The sequence below is a fragment of the Diabrotica virgifera genome, chromosome 1 (assembly GCF_917563875.1).
Source record: "Diabrotica virgifera virgifera chromosome 1, PGI_DIABVI_V3a".
In the NCBI taxonomy this organism is placed as follows: Eukaryota; Metazoa; Arthropoda; class Insecta; order Coleoptera; family Chrysomelidae; genus Diabrotica; species Diabrotica virgifera.
In genome coordinates, this window is record NC_065443.1 from 26,067,485 (window position 1) to 26,093,941 (window position 26,457).

The 26,457-nt window shown below is 32.5% G+C and overlaps 2 protein-coding genes across 3 annotated transcripts in view; one reads left to right on the top strand and one right to left on the bottom strand.

Annotated features, from left to right (window-relative positions):
- LOC114328870 (titin) overlaps positions 1–10,589 on the bottom strand; it is a 189,648-nt gene extending 179,059 nt beyond the window's left edge. The window contains exon 1 of one of the 2 annotated variants that reach the window (XM_028277838.2): positions 9,918–10,589. The gene's annotated coding sequence lies outside the window, so the exon portion shown is untranslated. The remainder of the gene's footprint in view (positions 1–9,917) is intronic. The other variant, XM_028277839.2, reaches the window with a different exon arrangement.
- Positions 10,590–11,421: 832 nt separating this feature from the next.
- LOC114328871 (piwi-like protein Ago3) overlaps positions 11,422–26,457 on the top strand; it is an 89,347-nt gene continuing 74,311 nt past the window's right edge. Inside the window, exons 1-3 of the mRNA XM_028277840.2 lie at positions 11,422–11,981; positions 22,728–22,907; positions 24,273–24,636. Coding sequence (XP_028133641.1) covers positions 11,597–11,981; positions 22,728–22,907; positions 24,273–24,636 — 929 coding nt within the window. The 5' untranslated portion in view covers positions 11,422–11,596. The remainder of the gene's footprint in view (positions 11,982–22,727; positions 22,908–24,272; positions 24,637–26,457) is intronic.

The following is a 26,457-nucleotide window of genomic DNA, read 5'->3' on the forward strand; positions in this document are numbered from 1 at the left end:
TGGACCCAAAAAGCCCCCTTATCTCTCTTCAACGCCCACCGGTGGGCGGTACCGCCCCCGTTGGGAACCACTGCACTATACTATAGGGCCTTCTATTTGATACATCCTGTCACATTGATATCATAGCAAGAAGAAAGGCAGACCTGGTTTAATCATTCACTGCATTGGAAGCAGCAGCAAAAAGCATGGGGCTACAAGTTAATACTAATAAAACCAAGTATATGAAGGTCTCAAATAATAATCAAGTAGCAGAACCTGAAGATCTAATGGTTGGAACATATTATACTTTCAAAGGAGTAAGAGAGTTCGTGTATCTAGGCTCACAAATCAACCAAAGTAGGTAATGCAGTAACTGTAGAAATTAACAGACATATATATCTAGCAAATAGAGCATACTATGGATTAAAGAAACTTTTAACATCAAACATAGTCACAAAAAGAACATAAATATTGATATACAGAACTCTAATCAAGCTCATCTTTATTTACGCGTCAGAAATGTAGATGATAACAAAACGTTATGAAGAATGCGTCGTCGTCACAGCAATACTAACCAAGTCCACTTTTGTCTAAATTGAGTTAAGTGTCTTGATCGATTCACAATATCAATTTTCAGTCTGTCAAAAATAACGAAGTCCTAGAAAGTATCTAGAGATGATTGACTAAGTCACTGAATATGCATAAGTCCAAAATTACCATTGTGTTGTCAGGCAGAAGTCACTAAATGTTCGTGTTCTCAGATTTGTTGTTTTGGACTTAGTGACTTTTGCCGTGATGATGACGAACGGTTAGGCTGTTTTGAACGTAAAATCCTCAGACATATCTATAAAGGCGTGCAGGAAAACAGATGATGGAGTAGATTCTATAATTTTGAGCTTTACCACCTTTATAGTGAGCCTAGTATTTGTAGATCTATCAAAATAAACAGGCTGCAGTGGCTAGGCAACTTATAGAAAATGAATGAGGTGGAGCCGTCGAAACACATTTATAGCCAGACATCAGATAGAGTGAGAAGAAGAGACAGGCCCAGAGCATGATTTAAGGACAGGTGGAAGATGACTTGCTATTGTTAGGAGTGTGAAATTGGAAAACCAAGGCGAAGAATAGGAAGGACTGGAAGCTGATTCTGAAACAGGTCAAGACCCACCATGGGTTGTATAGCCAATAATGATGATGATCATATAAATGGAAGTTTTTACTTCTTGTAAGCTCTACATAATTATTATGATTTAAGTATACAGTCCTCTCTCTATAACGATATGCAAGGGACCCAGGAATTTTCATCGTTATAAGGAGAGATCGTTATATAGAGAGACACAAAATTCATTATTGTTCTAATAATAATACTGTACTAAATATCCTATATTAATTTAACATAGGTTAACTTTTAATAATACGTAAAGTACTTCAACCGAGAGTACTTTTTGCTTTTTCGAAAACATGATGACTGTTCACAGACTGAGATACAACCAAAACTGGAAGTGAAAAATCGTCAATAGATGACAATATTTTTATTATTTGTCAATGATATTTCGGACTGTTTTAGATTTGCTGAATTCTTGTGTTTTGCAGATGACCTGAAATGCTACCTCAAAATATCCTCCAAAGAGGACTGTCTTAAACTTCAATCAGATCTGGCCAGATTGGATGAGTGGTGTGAGATCAATGCCATGGATCTAAACATCACTAAGTGCAACTCCATAACTTTTACTAAGAAACTTAATAAAATTAATTTTGAATATAGTATTAAAGGAACACCATTGTCCCAAGTCTCATTAATTAGGGACCTTGGGGTCACAATGGACTCCACACTCTCTTTTGTCAATCACATTGACATCATAGTTTCTAGAGCACTTAGGATGCTTGGATTCATTAAGCGAAGCACACATGACTTTAGGAGTATTAATGCTATTAGAGTGCTGTACTGTAGTCTCGTCAGGCCTTTATTGGAATATTGTTCTTCAGTCTGGAGCCCCCATTATACTTCACACATTCACAGAATTGAGCAGGTGCAGAGAAAATTCCTTAGGTACCTAGCATATAAATCCAATATACCTCGTGTAAATGAATTTTCATATGATTTTGCATTATTACAAGATACATTTTCCCTGCCTACTTTGAAAGTGAGGAGGGATCAGGCCGATCTCAAAATATTTTTTAAACTCATTAATAGCATGATTGACTGTCCTTCATTGATGTCCACAATGTTGTTTTCAGTTCCATTAAGAAACACCAGATCAGTTAACGTATTTCATCAGCCATTTAGGAGAACCAATGTTGGCCTTAATTCTTATATACCTAGAGTGTCACGAATGGCTAACTGTTATGCTGATAGTTTAGATTTTTTTAATGAAAGCTATAGTAAATTTGTGAGCCTGTTAAAGCAAATTGTGATATAAATTTTTCAATGTGATATATTGTGATGTATTGTATTTGTACCTGTCAGTTTTATATTATATCAATGTTGTATTGTTTTATTATTTTAACTTTAACTTTATTTTTCTAAGCACTTTGACTGTTTTTAGATTGTTTTTATATTAAGATTTTATTATTTGACTAATTCTATTGAGGTTTTTAAACTGTAAATTATTGTACTAAAAGTGGGCAAGGCCCGTTAATAAATAAATAAATAAAAAATAAATATCTGTGTGAAAACAACAAAGGCACACTGCCCAAACGATAAAAGAGTGTTACTCAACTTTCTGTACACCGGATTGAAATTTGAACCACCAAATATTTGCTGAATGTTGTAAAGTGGTCCACAAAATGAATCACCTACTAATCTATTTTTTTGCCGGGTTAGGTTATCAGCAAAACGGGAATGGTTATCAGTTATTTCTTGAAAAGTGAGGTCATCGACTATAGGGCTTTTCATTCACAGTCATTTGTTTCGAGCTTCTGTCATGTGTCACATAATATTATTATATCTATGTCATACGTTATTGGTAATAACAATGATAGAAACCAAAAACGTATGGCGTAGATATATTAATATTAGGAGTTTAAAATTAGAAATCAACCTCGATGGATGTAATTAGCAATTGCTCCTAAAAAACTGTTGTTTTACAAGTAAATATCAACAATTAATTATTAAAGTTATATCAAATAAGCTGAATTAGTACAAGGAATTTGAAGATCATCTTTCTTTTTTGGAAAAACAATTTGTTTGTCTGTAAATTGCAATAATTGCAATGCAAAGTTTGTACCTTTAGTTTTTCTTTTTTAAACAAAAACTTGAAGCAATTAGGACAAATTGATAGTGATAGATAAGTAATTACCATATACCAGTGAAGTGACTTACTATCTTTATTAAAGGGTTTATTTTTGACATTTTGTTGAATATTCAAATATGGGCAAATGCTTGTTATGCAAGAAAGATGCTGCAGAGGATAAGACTTCTTTCAAGTGTGATGGATGTAAGAGGGCTATACATATTAATTGTGCCAGTATAACAGCTACAGAAGTAAGATGTCTTCAATTGGCAGCAGATACTAGGAAATTAAAATATTTCTGTGAGGATTGTGAGCAAGGTTTACTGTTAGTACCAATTTTGAAATCTATGGTTGAAGATCTAAAGATTGAGGTAGAGAAACTTAAGTGTGCCAATGAAAAATCCTTACACGAAAAGGATAATCAGATTTGTGATCTAAGGAAGACTATTGATGAACTGAAATGCAACTCCAATGCGCCAGGTTTGCCATTTGAGGAAATGTTCATAGAAATAAATGATAGAATTGTAAAATCTAACAATATTATGTTATTCAATGTTCCCGAATTGAATTCTGAGAATATTGAAGATAGGATAAAACAAGACAAAGCCAAAGTCGAGGAAATTATGAAACAAATGGGAAAAGATGAAGCGTTGGAGGATTTAGTGAAGGTTGTTTGAGTAGGAAAGAACACGGGTGGTAAGTCTCGTCCACTTAGAGCTATTTTTTCCAATAATGGTGTTGTTAAGGACATTTTAAGGAGTAAGAAAAGACTACAGAACTCAACAATCAAAATAAATAGTGATCAAACAAATATGCAAAGGGATATGTTCAGTAAAGCTTGGAAAGAATTAAAAGACAGACAAAATAAAGGCGAAAAAGACATTGCCATAAAATACAGAAATGGTGTACCAAAAATTGAATCATTCAAGAAAGAAGGAAAAAACTAATCTCATCCCCATTACAAGTTTATTGTCAGAACGTCGGAGGACTTCGTACAAAAATTCAAGATCTGATTAGTTCTATTTTATGTTCTGATTATGACATTTTTATATTTGTTGAAAGTTGGTTACACGAGGATATTTTAGATAGTGAAATTAAAATACCTTCATATAGAACTTTTAGATGTGATCGTGATAATAGTTATAAGTCAAGAGGAGGAGGTATTTTGATTGTTGTTAAAGACTACATTAAGGTAACTGTGCTGAAACCCTTGTACAAATCTATTGAACAACTTTTCTTTTATGCTCATTTGGTAAAGAAAATTTTATAATTGGAGGGGTATATATTCCACCAAAATCCGTAGAACAAATATATGAACAACACTGTTTATCAGTCGAAGGTATATCCCAAAGGTATAATCATCATAAGACATATATATTCGGAGACTTCAACCTTCCGGAAGCTTCATGGGATAACAATGAATCAGGTGTCTTGGTGAATTGTCCTCAAGGTTCATATGCATTGTACTTAGCTGAGTTTTATGGGTACTTGAATTTTTTCCAGATGATTAATATTCCAAATGAAAGAAATGTGTTTTTAGACTTAATATTTACAAATGTTTGTGATTTACAAGTAGCAAAAGCCTCAGATCCGATTTTTAAAAATAGTTATCATCACATAAGTTACACTTACAATATTAGTTTGTGTGAACATCGAGGTAAGTCATTAGAATATACTGAATTTTATCATGATTTTGTAAATGCAGACTATGAAGGTCTCAATAACTATCTTTCAATGATACCTTGGGAAGACCATTTGAATTTGTCAAATGTTGATGATGCTTTAACAGAATTTTACAACATACTTAATATGTCACTATCATTGTTTGTACCGGTGAAAAGATTTAAAACTTCTAGTTATCCAAAATGGTTTGATGCCAACTTGCGTTATTTAGTTGTACAGAAAAAAATTGCTCATAAAAATTATTTAGCTTCCTGTAATCAAGAGGATTATGTGATTTTTTCAGAACTTAGGAGATTGTGTAAGGATCTATCAAATCAATGTTATAACACTTATCTGAATCAAGTAAATCATAATTTATGCAGTAATCCTAAGTACTTTTGGCAGTTTGTAAACAGTAAGAGAGCATCAAATGATTTACCAAACAGTATGTACTATGGTAATGCTATAGCAACAAACGGACAACAGATTGCAAACTGTTTCCGTCAATTTTTTTCAACAGTTTATTCGCCACAATCAAATATTAATAACTTGGAAGTAAAGGGAAACAACAATCTTTTTATACCTAATTTTTCAATATCAGTGAAAGATATTTTCAACAACATTTTATCCCTACCCAATAGAATAGAATAGAATAGAATAGAATAATAAATAATAAGTTAAGCAGTGGTCCAGATGGTATTCCCGATTACTTTCTAAAGAACTGTATATATTCACTAACTAATCCTTTATATCTTCTTTTTGAGTCATCATTAAAGACATCAGTTTTCCCAACTTTATGGAAGCACTCTTATATCTGTCCAATTTTTAAATCAGGTAATAAACAAGACATAACAAATTATCGAAGCGTTTGTAAACAATCCTCTATACCAAAACTTTTTGATAGACTATTGCACGATCAATTAAAATTTTATTGTAAAGAGCGTCTAATACACAATCAACATGGATTTTCTCAGAATAAATCAACGGTAACAAATTTAGTACTCTTTGAACAAAAAATATTAAACGCGTTGGAGAATAAAAGTCAGATGGATACTATTTATACTGACTTCTCCAAGGCATTTGACAGAGTAGATCATAACATGTTATTGGGAAAATTAAATGCTTTTGGCTTCAGTCATCAATCCTTACAATGGTTCAATAGCTTTTTAAGAGATCGCACACAGCAGGTGAGAGTAGGTTTTAATTCAAATATAATTCATGTGACATCAGGAGTACCCCAAGGAGCTCACTGTTCACCTTTGTTATTTAATATATTTGTGAACGATATATCAGAGTGTTGTAGAAATTGCGATTTCCTGATGTTTGCAGATGATTTGAAATTATTTAAATCCGTAGATTCAAATGTTGATGTAACATTAATTCAAGAAGATTTAGACCGGTTGAGTATTTGGTGTGAGAATAATATTTTGCATTTAAATGTTGCTAAATGCTGTTATATAAGCTTTTATAGAGGTAATACAAAATATGATACTTCTTACACAATTAATGAAAATGAATTGGAACACAAAAAATAGGCTTGACAATAACCCTCAAAACTGTACTTTATCACATAGGTGGACTATAGACAGTTTTGTTTATTTTCCAGTAACATCTGATGAAGTTCTTGATATTATTTGTGGTCTTAAAAATAAACATTCTTTTGGAAATGATGAATTAAACACAAGAATGATCAAACACATCAAGGATGTTATATCAGAACCGCTGGCATATTTAATTAACCTAGTATACAACACAGGTGAATTTCCTGAAAACCTAAAATTAAGTAAAATTGTTCCAGTATATAAAAAATCCGATCACACTTGTATTGATAATTATAGACCTATTTCTTTGTTAAATGTAATTTCAAAAATTTTTGAACGAGCTTACTACACTAGGATCATACAGTTTTTGGACAAAAATAATGCACTGTGTTCAGAACAGCATGGCTTTCGATCCGGAAGATCAACAGAGGGGGCTACTGAAGTATTTATGGAATCTGTCTATAGGCATCTTGATGATGGTCTTCTTGTAGTGGGTATCTTCTTTGATCTTTCCAGAGCATTCGACAGTCTTAAATTTGAATTTGTCCTTAACAAATTGTATGTCCACGGAATAAGAGGTAACATGTTAAATTTATTGAACTCATATCTTCTGGAGAGGAAATTCTATGTTGAATTGAACAAGGAAAGGTCAGACATCTTCAGTGTGGATGTAGGAGTGCCGCAGGGATCTGTGTTGGGACCACTGCTATTTCTTATTTTTGTCAATGACCTACCCGATCATATTACTCATGACCACATTGTAATGTACGCAGATGACTCATCTGTGATTGTATCAGCACATACATACGTAGAGCTTCAAAATAGAGTGTCAAGGGTTATCAGATTATTCCAAACATGGTGTACACAAAACTTGCTACAACTGAATATTGATAAAACATCGTATATACATTTTAGATGCAAACGAAATATGCCAGTTGTGTCTATTCCTGAAATTGTAAATATTCCAAACATAAAATTTTTAGGTGTATTCTTGGACCAGTTTATGAGTTGGGATGTTCACGTTGAATATGTTAATAAGAAACTAAATTGTTCATTCTATGCTTTAGTACAGTTGAAGAGAACACTCAGTATTAAAACTCTCATTAATGTATATTATTCTTTGGTTTATTGTCACCTTACTTATAATGTTACGTTATGGGGTAATTCCACAAAATCAGACACAGTGTTTATTAAACAGAAGAGAATTATTAGACTTATCTTCAATATTCCTTTTGGGCATACTTGTAAGCAAGTTTTCATTAATAACAATATCTTACCGTTGCCTTCCATATATATCTTGAAATCCATATTGTATATTAAGCATAATTTACATTCATTCAAGAGAAATTCTGATTTACATGCATACTCAACTAGGAATGCCAATCAGTTTGTTACTGTTGGTCACAAACTATCCAAATTTGAGAAGTCCACAGATTATGTGGGGGTCAGGCTATATAATCATCTTCCAAATGAAGTTAGATCTTTGCATCCGGTGAAATTCAAAAGAGTTGTGAAAAGTATACTATGTAAACATGCATTCTACAGTGTAGAAGAATACTTAGCAACTAGATTGCTGTTATGAGTTCTGTCTAATATTAATAATTTTCATATTTATCAATGTACATTATGTTAAATCTAAAATTTAAGTGTATGTATAGGTATTTGATTATGTGTCTGTGACTATATTGTGTTGTATATCTGACGTGTATATCCATCTTTATGATGGCAGCTGTAAAGCTATACCAATAAAGTATTCTATTCTATTCTATTGTCTTATGTTAAAACAATAAAAGACTTAGGAGTCACATTTGATGAGCAGTTGCGTTTTGTGCAACATATAAATAGTGTAACAGTAAATGCATCAAAATCTTTGGGCTTTATCATTCGCAACTGTCTGAGACTATCTGTAGGGGCTTTAAGAACGGTATATTATGCTTTGGTTGTATCTAAAGTGGAATATGCATCTATTGTATGGTCTCCACAATACCAAGCTCATTCTACTACGTTGGAGAGATTGCAGAATAAATTTTTGAGATATTGTGCATACAAATTAAACATACGCATTACTAATCATGATTATACCTATATTTTAAAAACACTCAACATGAATTTATTAAAAACTCGACGAGATAACTCTGATTTGGTATTTGTGTTTAAATTAATAAATGGTTTAATTTGTTGTTCTGAACTTCTCCAATCTATTAATTTATATGTTCCCTCCAGAAGTCTCAGACATGTTGATTTGTTTTATATACCTTTTCATCGGACAAACTATGGTATGCATTCGCCCATTGAGCGAACACTAAAAATTATAAACGAGAATAACTTGAAAATGTTTGGTGTCTCCTTGGCTGGTTTTAAGAATCGGATTAAAAGAGCTTGACAGGTACTTTTTGTTTATTTGAACTGATTTGTGTAATAGATGTAATATGTGTAATGGATAACTATTAATATTTTGTTTAATAAGTATGTAATTAAGATTTATTTTACTCTAGTTTAGTAGATATTACAGAGATTGATTTTATACTGTATGTGTTGTAATGGGGGTAATCCCGTAAATAAATAAATAAATAAATAAATAAATATTATGTGACACATGACAGAAGCTCGAAACAAATGACAATCGATGAAAAGCCCTATTGAAAGCTGAAAAGTGATCGCTATCAGTATAGAGAAAGAATTAATACATTGTCCTTATGACGAACCAAACATTTAGTATTTTCATCGTTATAGAGGAACTATTGTTATAAAGGGAATCGTTATAGAGCAGCGTTTCCCAACCGGTGGGTCGCAACCCACTAGTGGGCCGCGAGCGGATTTTAGGTGGGTCACGGCGTGGCTCTTAGAGTAGCTGAATAACATACATATATAACATTATGGGTGAGAGATGGGTCGCGAATATGAAAAAACATCAGAAGATGGGTCGCCAGACATAAAAAGTTGGGAACCATTGTTATAGAGTACTGTACTTATATAAATATGATCCTACTGTCATCATATCAATTCATAAAAATTATACGTCAATGTACCTACTAATAAACTATTATATTTACAAAATAATATAGAAGAGTACTTTTTCAAGACAAAATTTATGAGTTAAACCCAAAAGACACAAATATTGTATGTGATTAAGTGTTATTAACTAACATTTATATTACCACATACCTAAACAGTCAATACTACCACATACTGTTCTAAAACAAGTTAGAACAGGAAAATGGCAAATAAAAACTCAAGTATAATCAGTCAATAAGAGCTTTAAGCAATGTTCAATGTTCTTTTAATGAACTAATTAAAGTATGCCAAAAATGATAACGTTACATGACTTATTGCTTTACAATATATAATTTATTAATAATACCGGTATGCAATATACGTGTCTAACTGTTGAAACAAGTTCTAAATTGCAATGGCTTGGTCTGAAACATAGGACAACTGATAAGTGGTATTAAGTTACAGATTACAATCGTAAGAAAGTTATAATTTCGATTTAAATAATTACCAGTTTCAGAAGCCGTAGAGTTGATATTTGCATCGGTTGAAGAAGTTGGGGTAGCATCTAGAGCTGTGTAGTTCGTGAACGAACTAGTTCAAAAGATCGACTCTCATAACTGAACTAAAAGATTCAATCACAAATATTAAAAAGATCGAATCATATCGAACTAAACGTACTGACTGCAACTGCAACACACAAACACAACGCAACGGACAGAGCGAGAGAGGCAACGATGGAACGATGTCGATATTTTCGATTGTCGATCTCGATCTTTCAACGATTTCAATCCATCTCGCCAACCGCAAGCAAACGTTTGTCGAGGTGGAGCTGGATCGAAGTAAATTAATATTTAAACATTATTTAAAGAAAAAGCGACATAATTTAACCCCACGAGGAAGAGTGAGATGCAAATTCGGTTTACTGTTACTGAGTTTGATTATTTGATTTGATATTTGATGGTTTTAGTTTTAGTTACGACTTTACGGTTACGACCTACTAGCGAAATAGAAGTAAGGTTGCGTTAAGTAAGGGTTCTTTTTCTTTTTCATTTTATGAAAATGAGATACGATGGAGGGTTAAAGAAAGAGATGCTGAATAATGTCCCATACTTTTCCATTAAATTTTTTAATAACCGTTATTTTATAAAACCGTTATATTATATTGAAAGATTTATTTCGAGGAAAAACTGAAAACGTGAAAACCCAGACTTTTAGTAAACCGTAACAAAACAAATACAATTTTATAGGTTACTTTTTATTTTTTTATATTTACAAAAATATTTAATGTCATTTGTCAAAATAAACGATTCCTGATTGATCTACTTTGAACTAATTTATATTTGATTCTCCCATCTTAAAGTATGTCGTATGAATCATCAGTGAACTAAATGAACTAAACGAACTACTCTTTTGTACTATTCATTTTAATGACCGAGATCGAAAGATCGAAATCCACGTAGTGAACTAAACTTCCCAGCTCTAGTAGCATCACTAGAGTCGCTTTTTTCCTCTTTATTGGACGTTGACAGGACATTGCCCATTGTTGAGGTTAGTTCATCAGATTTTGAGCTATCCATTGTTATACTATACCATCGAATTGTGTAGAAAGTTATTGGAAAATAACTACAAAACTATTATATTTATACTTCCGCTATTTTATAACTTAATATCAGCATTTTGTTTACTAATTTTTATCATAACGCTACTTATGCACAAAACGCCAAACATATAAACGGGAAATAAGGAAACTACAAACTACGTTTTTCTTTTTTGACAGTTGGAATGAAACTCAAAGCCACTCAAAATCAAAATATTTCAACCAATAAAATGGCACACATGTTTAATTTCAGCAATAGGAAATAAGCAGAAAGAGTTAGTTAGAGAATGTTGTACGAATCGGTCCGAATCATCCGAAACCGAAGGCATATTTTAATTTTATGTGAATATAATGTGAAATTGCCTTAAATATGATCCATCAATTTCAACTGTCAAATGTCAAATAAATTTTGCGCGCAATCGCAGTTGTTATGTTGGTAAAATGAGCGCACGAGAGTTCATTTTGTAGTTATTTGCATTGGTGTTTCAAAAATTTGTGCAAGCAAGGCATTTATTTTATGTTTATAATTGTACGAGTACAGACCAAACAAACAATTTTAATATTGTAACAAATACTTAAAACAGCTAGAGATGAATAGACCGCCGCCGAGAGGACGTGGGGCCCTTATGGCCGCACTTAAACTTCAAAAAGAGAAGGAAGCTGAAAAACCTGTAGGCATTGAACCAGAACCTCCAAAGCCAACACAAGCTAGGGGCCGTTCTGCCAGTCTTTTAAAACTTTTAGCTGCCAAGCCAGGACCTTCAGTAGAAACTACAACTGATGTAAATAAACCTACATCAAGTGGTTCAACTTCCAGTGTTCCAGTGTCTTCAGATGAACCAACTAAGACAGTGTCCGCAGATGAACCAACTAAAGCTGATGTTCCAGTATCCCCATCTAAAAGCAGTGTAGAGGAGATCACAAGATCCACATCTCAAATGTCCTTTGTTGAGAAGGAACCTGTGTATTTTCAAGGTAAGTGAAGATACCTTTCGGTTTTATATCACGCAATTATTGAATCTAGAGTCTTGTATTGAATTACAAACCTCAAAAAGAATTAAGTTAGAGATAGTGCAAACACTCCTGACCATGGAGCTGCGCGAAGGTGGACATTTTCATGTTACATAGCACAGTGCGTTTCGCATGGCAGTGGGGACTAAACCAAATTTTGTCTACTGTGCTGTGGTCACGAGTGTTTGCACTATCTCTACTACATAAGGTGCTGTTCATTAATCAGGTCAGGCTTGAAAGAGGGGATGTGTTCATAAAAAATCACAAAATACCACAAGTGGGATGGGAGGTTGTAGTAATATATTACCTGTAATTTTTTTCTTTGAACATGCTATCAACGAATATAGATGTGAGTAGGGTAGAGAAGGGTACTGCCTTGTAACGTTTTATCATAGGATTTTGTGTTCCCACTGAGTAGGTGTATAGACCTGACAACGACTACGGAGCATACGTGATCTCACCACCACCTACACTGTGGCCGCAACATCCCTCGTTAACAAGCCTACTTTGAAGTGACAAATAAATGTAACCATCTGTTTCATATAAAATCCTCTTCTAGGAGAGTATATATTCTTTGATGCTATACTCAACCATTGTTGTTGATCTCCAACAAACACTGTACAACAGCAACTGACTTGCAAGATTATTTAAATAAATTTTTGTTAATTTTGTATTAGTCCAGAAAGCCACTTCGCATCCGCTAGGAAAAATATTCTAATTCGGATTTTTTGCACAATCTTACTCAAAAAGGACTCCTTTTAACAAATTTGCATGTTGCCAGGACCAAAAGGTGGTCAAAAATTTTTTAAACGTTTTTTTTTTGTTTTTTTCCCAAAATTATATTTTTTGCATGAAAAAAAGTTTTTTTTGGTTTTTTGGATCATTCCAAACAGAAAAGGTCTTTAGTGACTTTTCTCTAAAAATGATAGTTTTTGACATATCAGCGATTAAAAATTGCGAAATTGGCCATTTTTAACCCTCAAAAACTATGTGAAAAACTGAAAATTTGAATGTTGCCAAGGTAGGTAGATATTCTTTAAACATCGATTGATGAAATCCCGAAGAGTTTTTTGCAATACAATATTCAAAACTCCTTTGTTTTTTAATTGCTAATCAAGCGTGCACGACACTATTTTCCACCGACAGTATGGTGCAAATGAAAGGAATAAATTCGTTATTTCGTAAACGGGCGACTTTAAGGAAAAATCCCGAAACAGGTCGATTTTTAAGTTATGATATTGTGGCATATATGGTATACTAGTGACGTCATCCGTCTGGGCGTGATGACGTAATCGATGATTTCTTTAAATGAGAATAGGGGTCGTGTGGTAGCTCATTTGAAAGGTTCTTCAATTCTTTATTCAGTAATGTAAACATTTACAGAATTATTTTTACAGGGTGTCCTTCTACTTCTTTTTTGTCAAATAATTTAATTTAATAAAAATTTTTTGGACACCCTGTATAAATAATTATGTAAATGTTTATATTACTGAATAGAGAATTGAAGAACCTTTCAAATGAGCTAGCACACGACCCCTATTCTCATTTAAAAAAATCATCGATTACGTCATCACGCCCAGATGGATGACGTCACTAGTATACCATATATGCCACAATATCATAACTTAAAAATAAAAATTGACCTGTTTCTGGATTTTTCCTTAAAGTCGCCGGTTTATGAAATAACGAATTTATTCCTTTCATTTGCACCATACTGTCGGTAGAAAATAGTGTCGCGCACGCTTGATTAGCAATTAAAAAACAAAGGAGTTTTGAATATTGTATTGCAAAAAACTCTTCAGGATTTCATCAATCGATTTTTAAAGAATATCCACCTACCTTGGCAACATTCAAATTTTCAGTTTTTCACATAGTTTTTGAGGGTTAAAAATGGCTGATTTCGCAATTTTTCAATTTTTTAATCGCTTATATGTCAAAAACTATCATTTTTAGAGAAAAGTCACTAAAGACCTTTTCTGTTTGGAATGATCCAAGAAACATAAAAAAACTTTTTTCCATGCAAAAAAATAGTTTTAAGAAAAAACCAAAAAAAAAACGTTTAAAAAATTTTTGACCACCTTTTGGTCCTGGCAACATGCGAATTTGATAAAAGGAGTCCTTTTTGAGTAAGATTGTGCAAAAAATCCGAATTAGAATATTTTTCCTAGCGGATGCGCAGAGTCTTTCTGGACTATATGTGCATATATTATTATGCTCTGTATTTTCTCTCTGTTATGAGATTGATCAGCATCTCATTAATTCGATTAATTAAATAATTAGTTTAATTGCTACTCATGAAAACAAAACCACATTTAATAAAACTTTCCAATAAAAATATTCTCAGGGCATAATTGATTTTAATGTATTACCTTTAGTTTGTGGCTTCTAGTTTTTCTAGTTGTTTACTTTATCCAGGACAAAACAAGGAAAATAAATATACTCAAAATCATATAAATTTTATAACTATTTTTTATTTATATACTATACCATAAATATTGGGACCATGCAAGTTCGGCAAAGCGACCCCTATTTCTACGCTCTATACTAAAATTCGCACTTTTAATTATATTGGCCAATTATATTAGTCCTGGTTACTGGATAATTGTCAAGGCCATAGTCCAAAAAAATAATAAGAAGAAAAAATAAGATTCAGGTTATGTTATGAAAACGTCAACAATTGTATGTAGTAAATAAAATTAGTTATTAAAATGCAGTACTGCAAGCAAAATAAAATTAATTAAATATACCTTTATATAATAATTGCATATCATATCAATATTGTGGAGCAATATATAATTTTTCTGCTTCATTGACAGAAGGTATGAAATATACGTCAATTTGACAATTTCAATTGACAATATGAATTATTTAAAATAGTTGCAATATTTCTCCGCGACTCGCGCAGGGTCATTTCTCGTTTCCCCTTCCAAGTACTTGCACACCGCGAATAAGATTCAAAATGTATGCTAAACTTTATTCTGTTGTAAAAATTTCTTATCTAATAAAAAAAACTTTAATTCTACTATCTCCTTTAACCAAAATTCATTCAAATCATTCGGTAGACTGTTCTTATTATTATATTTATAAAAAAAAACAAAATTTAATTTTCACTTTTTAAATAGATTACTTATATCTTCTATGAATTTATGAATGAATAAGTTATGCTGTAAAACTGACAACTAACTCTGACTAACATTTTCTATCTTCTTTACTTCTTCTCATGGGTTGTGTTGTCCTCGGTTCTCCCACAACGTGCTCGTCTGATGCTGCGACTGTCCTTCTCCTTCAAACTGTTTCACAAACAAAAACAGCACTTGCTCGAATTCTCTCATTTAAATCTATGGCTCGATACAAACAATATCAATCTTTATAATTCCAAGATTTCTTCTCTCAGCTCGATATCTCGTGCAAGTTGATATAAACTGGCTACTCGTTCCAGACAGAAACTGTAATCTATTCGGACACAAGGAGTTTGTACTTCTCGACTTGATCACGATTTCGTCTCAAACACGAATCTGCTTCCATGGCCACCAAATTAACCACTTTACACAAAGATACTACCTTTGAAACTGGACTGGTTGCTTGCGATCTTAATTACACAGTGAATTCTTTTTCCCTCATCAATCCGAAACTCAACCACTCTATTCTCCCTCCATAGGTCTCCTCACCAATCACAAGCATTCTCCACACATCATATCCCTACTTTCATTGTTAAGAGCAAATAGTAGTGTATACTTCATCTAATTTACTAACCGTTGCACGTCATCAGCATCATAGCCTTTGACGTCACTAGTGATGTTAGAAAAGAAATTCTCAAGAGAATATTCTCGAGAACGAGAGTATTCTCGGGCAAAAAATTCTCTCGAGAATATTCTCTGCCAAAATTTTCTATATTTCCAAAAACCGAAACAAAAATAAAAACTAGATACGGGTCAAATTATTATAATTTAAAAAATATATAGGTATATTGTTTTTGCCAATCCCATGAACCACTAGCAAGGGTGTTTACAGTGTCAATATTTATTGTTTTGGTGCAATATTAACATGCAAATATTTAGAATGGTGTTCATTTAAGCAGAGAAGAACAAGTGGAGGAAACTGAGTTTGTAGATAATTTAGCAACTTTAAAATATGGTGATGAGTCGGCTGAAATAATGGCAGATTTGGCACTTTATCGGTCTAAGGAGGGATTTTTTGGAAAAACATATGTTGTAAAATCAATTGAAAAACTAGACTTGATCATATGGTGAAAAGGAACATGTTTCGGAACAAAATTAACTAAAATAGTAGTTGATATATTAAGCATGCCTTCATCCAGTGCAGCGACTTAAAGAAGTTTCAGTACTTATGGTGGTTTTTTTTATCCACTCCTCTAAAAGAAACCGGCTCACTGCTGAACGGGCTCATAAGGTAACTTTTATTGTTCACAATTTAAAATTGTTAGACGTAGACCAATCCATGACTGAGCTGGCCCTCATGAAAAACAAAATCCCACAATTCATCAGTACATTGAAATGCAGATTGTAGATGACTAGGATGAGCTAATGATAGAAATAGATTCTGAATCTGAGGTCTCATCTTTTATCATACCACATCGATTATTTGCTGTTAAGAAGAAAATTTCATTTTTTTTATCAAAGAAATTTTGTGTTTTTTGTTGTTTTTGTATTTTTTTATATACAAAGAACACTGTTGTTTCGTCTCATAATTTTGTATATAAGATCATGATTTTTAACACCCTAGAGAGAGAGAGAGAGAGACATACTTTATTGATACAATGTACCAAAAGGCCATCGACCGAAGTCTTTCAGCCAATTTACACAATTAATATACATTAATACAGTATATGTATGTTTGTTGTTAATATTAATACAATACAATAATTAAAAAAATATATTTGTATGTGGCGGTAATCACAATATCACTGACAATTAGTTACAATACAGATGATGATTTAAATAGAGTTGTTTATTGTCTTGATGTGTAGCAGATTTCTTCAAAAAGAGTTCTTCCTGGATATCTACGGGCACTGGCCTCTGGTATCTTCACAATGTGGGGCTCAATCAAATTTTTGTTATTGTCATTAATAAAGAGATATTTAAACAGCTTATTGAGCCTCTCATTAATAGGTTCAATTCCAGTTTTATCATACAGCATTCTGTTTGATGGATTATGAAGTGGATTATCAGGATGACGCATTCTAGTAATTTGTCGAAGGCTAGTTGTTTCAGCCACTTTTATATTATTTTTGGCAGGACCTTTAGAATTATAGAAAATTGCAGAACCATACTCCAGCATGGGCGCAAATCATTTTATAAATATTGGCTGCTGTTTCAATCGTAATTCCCTCATTCTTGTATGTTAAACTTCTGAAGTGTTTTGCTCTAGTTATAATTTTCCTTTTTATAACTGCTGTGTGGTGGTTGAACTTCAATTTGTTATCTATTTCTATTCCCAAATACTTAACAGTTTGGCAGGGTTTAATAATATTGTCGCATATGTTTATAGTTGGTGAGTGATCTTGGATTCTATGGTTAAATATTATTAGTTTTGTTTTAGAAGGATTTATTGTTAATCTCCATTTATTCATCCAAGATATTGTGTCATCCACCTGCCTCTGCAATAAGTCCATTGTCTTTATTAAATTTTTTCCATATGCTATCACTGCAGTGTCATCAGCAAATTGTAGCAAATTAGTATTGGTTAGTCTATTGTCGCATATGTCACTGCAATAGAGATTATACAATAGATGGGAGTGGTGAACCTTGTGGAACTCCTTGTTGCACTGAAAATGAATGGGAATATGTTTCATTGATCTTAACTATACACCTGCGTCTTCTAAGAAATTCGTCAATAATCCATATTAGAGAAGGGGAGCATTTCATTCTGTGAAGTTTATATAACAATCCTCTATGCCAAACGGAGTCAAAAGCCTTTTTGATGTCCAAGAAAACTCCAGCGGCCTTTAGTCCTTGCAATCTTGCTGCCTGTATATTGGATGTTACTATTGAAAGAGGAAGGATTGTAGATGATTTTTCTCTAAATCCAAACTGGTGTGCTGGATACTGGTACGGCTGTTTTGTCTTCTGTTAGTTGCTTTGTTTCCAAAAACAGCTTCTCAATAGCCTTCTTCTGCTCATCAAATGAGTCAGAAATGTACTGGACTGATTTTTTCAATTCACCAAGTTCTTTTCTAATTGCTTCTCATCCATTTCACTTGTTTTTATGTTAGGATTACAGCAGTTTACAAATTCTTTCTGGTTCTTGTCTTGTTTCACAACTTTGGCTTGCTTTGCACAGCTTGGATGAAAATAAGAAGTGCAATTTTGACAATCCCAGGAACTTACTACGAGCTTTTTACACTGCTTGCAATATTTATTTTTATTTTCCTCCTCAAATTCTGGTAAACTACAGTCCGTCTAATTTACTTACCGTTGCACGTCATTATCTACGCCAGAGATCTAAGTTGACATAGTTGCCAAAGTATAAAAAAATCCTGAATCCATTTTAAATCAAATAGATCACATAATGTTTGTTTTGTTGTTAATTTTTTAACCCTGTAGATTTAAGTAATTATTGTATATTATAATTGAAAAAAAAAGAACAAGAAAAAAACAAAAAAAAAGAGAAAAAATTCCAAAAAAAAGATAAAAAAAACTAAGAAGATGTAAACCTCCGAAATGTTGAATCGGGTTTATGTCTTAGCGTAGTAAAAAAAACAATGAAAAAAAGAATAAAAAAAAAATACAAAAAAAATATTTACATCCAAAACAGTGTATTTTTTTAGATAGTAGTATATTAGTTTGTTATGTACTTATATTTAGAGTTAGAAATACAGAAAAATTCCTCTGATTGAAAAAAAAAATGTTTGTTTTTAAAATAAATTGTCTGGCTAATTGGCTCAGCCAAGGCCATCAAATTCACACACAAAAAAAATTAAATAAAGTACCCCCCTCTGTGGCTCAGTGGTAAGAGCGCCTACCTTTGGATCGAAAGGTCCGAATGGTCGTGAGTTCGAATCTCACCAGGGTCAGAAATTTTTTCGTTTATTATAAATTAATGGATGAAAATCGGTACTCACCGGAGGGACCGCAGACGTTCGGACACAATTAGCGTCTATTTGCAAAGACAATGACGTCGACTTTGCAAAGTAACAAGACACTTACTCAACACACACACTACACATTACTCATCTGAGTTAGTGATAAGTTATAGTCTAAAAAATCATTATGAAATTGACTGGCCAGTTGGTTGTGAAAACCAGTGCCAATAAAACACAAAAAACACACACACACACATTGCTAATAAATTATATATATATATTTCTTTATTTGCTACATTGTTACACTTATTATTATTACCAGATTGACAATCGGTAATGGTAAATTGTCAGTTTTAGACAATTCAGTCATGGCTTACTTAAAATTTGGAAAGATTTCGACCCGTAATTAATAATTTGCCATGAAAAATGAAAAAATCTCGAAAACTAATAAATTTAGACATAGGGAATGTTATATAAAAATTAAAGTACGGTCATGGTACTTTTCGATAGTGATATAAAATATAGGGTGTTCCATTAAAAAAAAAACATAAGTTTGGTCTGCCACTATGTTATCGAACACCCTGTAACATTCTAATTAATTTTGAAATGTGAAGCTCAAAGTTGGCTACAATTTTTGTTACTAACTTTTATTGCTATCTATTGCTATAACGGATCTACGGAGCTTTACCCCACTAATCAATCACCCTGTATTGTTAGTTTCCCACCTTTAGATGTATCGGAGGAGTTTGACAACTGCCATTGTGACAAGACAGTTTGACTCAGGTAAGTCTAAAGGTGGAAAACTATCAATATAATGTAAATCTATAGGTTTATATTGATGTTTTCCCACCTCTACTAATTGCATCTCTTTTCACTGTATTAAAGTCAGCATTACTTATTTATCACTCATGAATTATAAAATTATCTTATTTTATAGGTATAATGAGATATTATTATATATCTGTAATAGACTACAGGCCCATGTCCAAAAAATGGATGGGTCATATGAACCACCAGGTGACGTATATAGGACGATATAAGAGCAAAGTAATAAGGTTTAGCACTATGCCGTCACTTGTAAGCTGTCCAACTGAGTGCTGGTGGGAATTCAAAAGTGCAGGTAGAGTGAGTACATTTTGGTCATATGTTTTTGTACGGCATTTTTACCATCGATAGATCCATGAAAAATAATAAGAAAACGCGCAGTGCCGTAAAAAAAATGGTGCGCCACAAAATTGGTAAATTTTTTTGATTTTCTGACAATTTCCAGGGTAAATTTGGTCATTTATTTTTGTACGGCATCAGTTTCGTACTGTTTCAATACAGCTTCTAATCCATTATTCCACAAAGCCGTACAAAAATCATGCGACGAGGGGAAAAATCGAGGGTTGCAATCCCCTCTCTTTCCCTGGTCCGGAGGGTGATTTGAAACAACATAAAATTTATTTTATTTTGAAACTATTTTATGCATAGATAATATTTTTCTACATGCCGTACATTTTCGTTGGTCCAAAAGTTTGTAGGGGAAAAAAACTCAAGGAAAAATCCATAGAATGAAATGTAAATTCTTGACGATATTTTTTTATACGGCATTTAGATAGTTTATTTGTACTTAATGCAATAATTTATAAAAAGTTAATGCCGTACAAATCTGAAAGTTCATATTGATAAGAAAGTAATAAAAATATTAAATATAATTTACATTTTTTACAGTATGGTGCAAATGAAAGAAATAAATTCATTATTTCGTAAACCAGCGACTATAAGGAAAAATCTCGAAACAGGTCGATTTTTATTTTTAAATTATGATATTTTGGCATGTATATCATACAAGTGACGTCATCCATCTGGGCGTGATGGATGACGTAATCGATGATTCTTTTAAATACGAATAGGGGTCGTGTGCTAGCTTATTTGAAAGGTCATTCAATTCTCTATTCAATAATATAAACATTTACATATTTATTTATACAGGGTGTCCAAACAAATTTTTTAATTAAATTATTTGACAAAAAAAAGAAGAATGTAGGTATGTAATTTATTTAATTCAAAATACAATTTACTTCTGCCAAGATAGAAATCAGACAAAAATGTTTATATCACAAATAAATATTGCTTTTCGCCTAAATTGATTGTTTAAACTTCCAAGAGGCAGGTGGCTGGCGGGAGCTGGCTTGAACATTGAATATAATCGAAAAGCAGTGGTTATTTCTGAAATAACTATCTTTTTCTGTTTTCGGGTAACAGTAAAATGTATTCTGTGTTAAATAAATTACATACATTCTTCTTTTTTTTTTGTCAAATAATTTAATTGGAAAATTAGTTTTGGACACCGTGTAAAAATAATTATGTAAATGTTTATATTACTGAATAGATCATTGAATGACCTTTCAAATGAGCTAGCACACGACCCCTATTCTCATTTAAAAAAATCATCGATTACGTCATCACGCCCAGATGGATGACGTCACTAGTATTATATAAAATATATGCCAAATATCATAATTTAAAAATAAAAATCGACCTGTTTTGGAATTTTTTCTTAAAGTCTCCGGTTTACGAAATAACGAATTTATTCCTTTCATTTGCATATCGCTTACTGAGCGATGTTGTGTTACGACACAAAATACCGTGTTGTGTGCCGTACATTAAAATGTACGGCAACATTTTTTCCTAATTTATTTATCCTAATACTATTTAAAACAAGGGAAAATGTAGAAAATTGCTATATTTTATTAATCTATGAATATTGAAACTTTTGCAATAATTTAAAAAATTTCTGTTTTTGTATTTTCCTAATTTTTTTTAGAACAGTTTCTTTTGAACGGCAATACTATATAACAATTGTATTTTACAATACCATGTTAAAAAAAAGTTGCCGTACAGAGTCAAATGATTTTACAGCTTTATAAATCAAGTATACCCTGAAATTAAGATAATTATTAATATACATTCAAATGAACAATATAATTTTTTGACGGCATTATTTTTAATAGTACTTTTAAGTGCTAGATAATGCTCTGGAACCGAAGCCGTATTTTTTCAAATCACCCCCCCCCCACGGAAAGAGAGGGGATTGCAACCCTCGATTTTTCCCCTTGTCGCATGATTTTTGTACGGCGTTGCGGAATAATGGATTAGAAGCTGGGCCCAGAGCACGCCAAATACAATTCTATTTTGCTGACGTCACAAAATAGAATTTCATAATGGGAGAATCGACGGTTGCTAGGCAACGTGACGTCACTAAAATAGAATTCTATTTGGCGTGCTCCCGCACCATATTGAAACAGTATGAAACTGATGCCGTACAGAATGAAATGACCAAATTTACCCCGGAAATTGTCAGAATATCAAAAAAATTTACCAACTTTGCCATACAAAAATATATGACCAAAATGTACTCACTTTACCTGAACTTTTGAATTCTCACAAGCACTCAGTTGGACAGCTTACAAGTGACGGCATAGTGCTGAATCTTATTATTTTATGCTCTTATATCGTCCTATATATGTCATCTGGTGGTTCATATGACCCGACCCATCCATTTTTTGACATGGGCCTGTAGTCTGTAAGAAATATCGTTATCAATATTAAAATGTAATCGTAAACTGCTTATAATTGTTGCTTTTAAACTGTTCGCCAAATAATGCATTTTTCTAATATTTTAGGTGAGAGTGGTAAACCCCTGCGCCTATCTGTCAATTACATTAAATTAGAATTGGCACAAGATAGAGGAGTTTATGAATACGAAATCAAATTCAATCCCGAATTAGATGCTAAGAATAAGAGGTTCAGAGCTGCTAATCAAGTTATAAAACAACTTGGCATGGCTAAAGTATTTGATGGAGGTAAGGTTTATTATTATTTTATTTTATTTATTTATTGACGGGATACCACCCAATTAAATATACATATATGTACATAAAATATTACAATTATTATAAATTTTAATATTAAACATATAATATTAAATGTACTGAGTGGTTTCCTAACATTGTTATAACGTATGTGAATGTCACGTTAATGTTAGGAACGGTCACACGGTCAGGAAGTCTCTTCGAATACTGCCCGTTTATTTTGAGAGATCGCCACTCACGAACCCTAACACCACCTGATGCGTACATATGGGGAATGCTGAAGGAGGCAACCAATCCACCATCTGACATTCCGGAATTGCGGACTAGAATTAATTATTTGTTTTGTGTCAGAGGGCATCTTTAACATCTGTTTTATCGGGAACGTTGTCGTGAATAATGTTTGCAAGGCTACATCATGTATATTATACTAAATATATAAATAGTAATCATAAACATGTCAATATTCATTCAGTACTGTTTATTTTGCCGAATATGTACTGTAAAAGCAAGACACAAAGGCTTAAATTAAAGGGTTGCCACAATTCCTACACATATTGTCTGATTTTAGTGTGTGTGTACAGAAACGTTTACATGAATCATTGTTTTGCAAAGACATTTTGGAACATGGCTGCCTGTGAGTTCCCTGGGTTTACTGCGATTTTTCATTGAATGCATCAGTCGTTTAACTGATTCTTCTTACTTCTAATTCAAGCAGGATTCCTTGAGTCCTTTATTGTTCAGCCTGTTTATGGATGAAATAATAAGTATGAACTAAAAAAAGATACCAAATTGGAGAAAAACAAATTAAAATAATCTGCTATTCCGACAATGCCATACTAATCTTACAAAGTGAAGATGATTTACAATTTATAACCACGATTTAATATGTATAACTGCCAGAAATTTGAACATGTTAATTTTTTCAAAAAAGACAAAATACATGGTTATTGTTATTACAGTCCAATAAGATGTAAATTGGAGCTGGAGGGTCAGATAATAGAAGTGATGGAGTTTAAATATCTAGTCAGGACACTATCTAGCTACGAAAAGCTCAAAACAGAAGTGGAAGGTCAAGAGAATAAACCAAACAGAGCTGCAGTTGCCTGAATGACACAATATGGAGAAATAACAATATCGAAAAAGAAATAAATGAAAGGCAGAATTTACAAAACAGTCTAAGTTTAAGTTTCCAACGCCTAACGTTGTCTATTTTATGCTGCTTACTTCAGTTTTTCCTGAAATATGATATATGAACACATAGTATTTTTTTATCATATTGATGTAACAATGTTGAACTATTCTGTTATTTACAGGTATTTGTGTTTAAAGTTTAATTATTTTTTTTTAAATTCATAGGCAACACCCTGTATCTTCCACAACAAATAACGAGCACATCTCAAACTTTTACTGTAGACGATGAGGAGAAAACCATTTCCGTGAAATTAATTTATAAAAAAAAGAAAAATATGGCGGATTATGACTGCCTTCATTTATATAATGTTTTATTTAAACGCATTATGAACAAATTAAAATATACAGCTATTGGTAAAAACTACTTTGACACTAATAGCAAACATTTGGTTCCTCAACATAAATTGGAAATCTACCCAGGTTTTGCTATTGCCGTCGATCAACAAGAGGATGGCTTGATGCTGTGTCTAGATCCGCAGCATAGAGTTTTAAGAACTCAGAATGCGAACGAACTCCTTCGCGAACTAAGGTTAGTACATAGTTATGAGTAAACAGTAGCGCGTCATCAATATTTTTGTTTTTCGAAAGTTCTGCGAACTTTCAACAGTGAGACAACAGTGGGTCGGTAATTCGAAACTGACAGTGACATTATACTATCAAAAATAATAATTTTTATACTCATCGGCGTGCTAAATGTTGCCGAGTCAGACACGTTCGATTTCTTGTTATAGAAAATCGATTTTTAGTAGATCCAATGTGGCACAAAATATAGGTATGGGATAAAAAAGTTTATTTGAAGAAAGTGTATTTTTTGTTCTTCTTAATGGCGATACAGGCTCCTTTTTGCAATATTTTATTTAGTTATAGAGCAATTTTCACATACTATATTTCTCAAATTGGGCTCTGTACCGCCATTCTTTATTATATTACGAATATGTGTGCCAAATATCTCGACAAAATATTCAAAATTACAGCCGCAATCTTAGACCGCGTTTGTTGCTACCTGTTGATCGCTACTGTTGCCTCTTAATCATTGTTTAATTTACATAAAATTTCAAAAATTGTACGCAATGCTGGACAACGTTGTAAACGCCTAATCAGATATTGTCGACAAATTTAATAAAACACGTTATAATTGATCATTTTGAAAAAAAAATCTTTATGAGCTTAGTATGATAGACTATAGGATGCATAAAGCAAAGTCTCGTAATATTCCCCACAGTCGGCAGTACATTATTTTGCTCATATAGAAAATGTTCCATGGAAAACCCTCATATGAAACTATCAGCGGTTACAACGTTGTTCCAGCATAGCATTCAATTATACTCTGGGCTAATTAGCAAAATACAAGGAAAAGTTATTTACCAGCAATTTTATTGCTGGAATCGAATCTTATTATTGTATGTATTAATAATATAGGTATGCAAAGTCCGCAGATAGTGTGCTACTTTTTTTATAAACAAAATGGCGCGCGAAAATCGTGTTTTTTTCAATTTTTGCTCTATAACTCCAAAGATTTTAACTTTACACCAAAAACACCCAAATAAAAATTCTCCGCAATTAAATGCCCGCAATTAAATAGAGACGTGTTTTCCCCGATTCACTTCGACGAAAACTTTCCCCGGAAAAAGTGGGTTTTCCAACAAAATCTTTAATTTTCAACTAATCAGATAAGTAATTGTTAATCAATAACTAAATAACTTGGTAATGTAAAAGCCCTTTTGGTATGGATTATAATTCCAGAAGCCGATGGAAATTGAATGAACAGTTTAGCAACAATTGAATTGCTAATTAAAAACTTACGGTCGCTATAATAACGATAATAATTATGATGCATAAGAATAACTACGATTTTTTCATAAAAAGACACTATACCTATCTAATGTACTTTACACAATTGAAATTTGACTATTTAAGCGGCCTCAGGAATGTTTTAAAATTATAAACAATTTTTTTGCTTATAAACAAATAGAATATCTCGAGAAATATTAAACTAAATTAAATTGTGAAAACGGTATTCGAAAAACAGCGGCAGGACGCTTCTTTTAAAAGAAAAAACGTTTAATTATGACGAGTGGTTCCTGAGATACAACCGGTCAAAGTTGACCGGAATTTACGGCAAAGATATAAACAATAGGATCATAATTTTCAAACCATCACCTTTTTATTTTTGTCCTCTTTCTCCACACCAATTTTCATATCTTTAAAATACTCATAACATATATTATTATAATAAAAACTATCGATAATACGTGTGAAAATTGCCAAAAATAACAAAATTCCAATCAAAATTTAGGTTGGAGAAAATGTAACCCTCAAAGTTCAAAATCGGTATACGTTAAAAAAATGC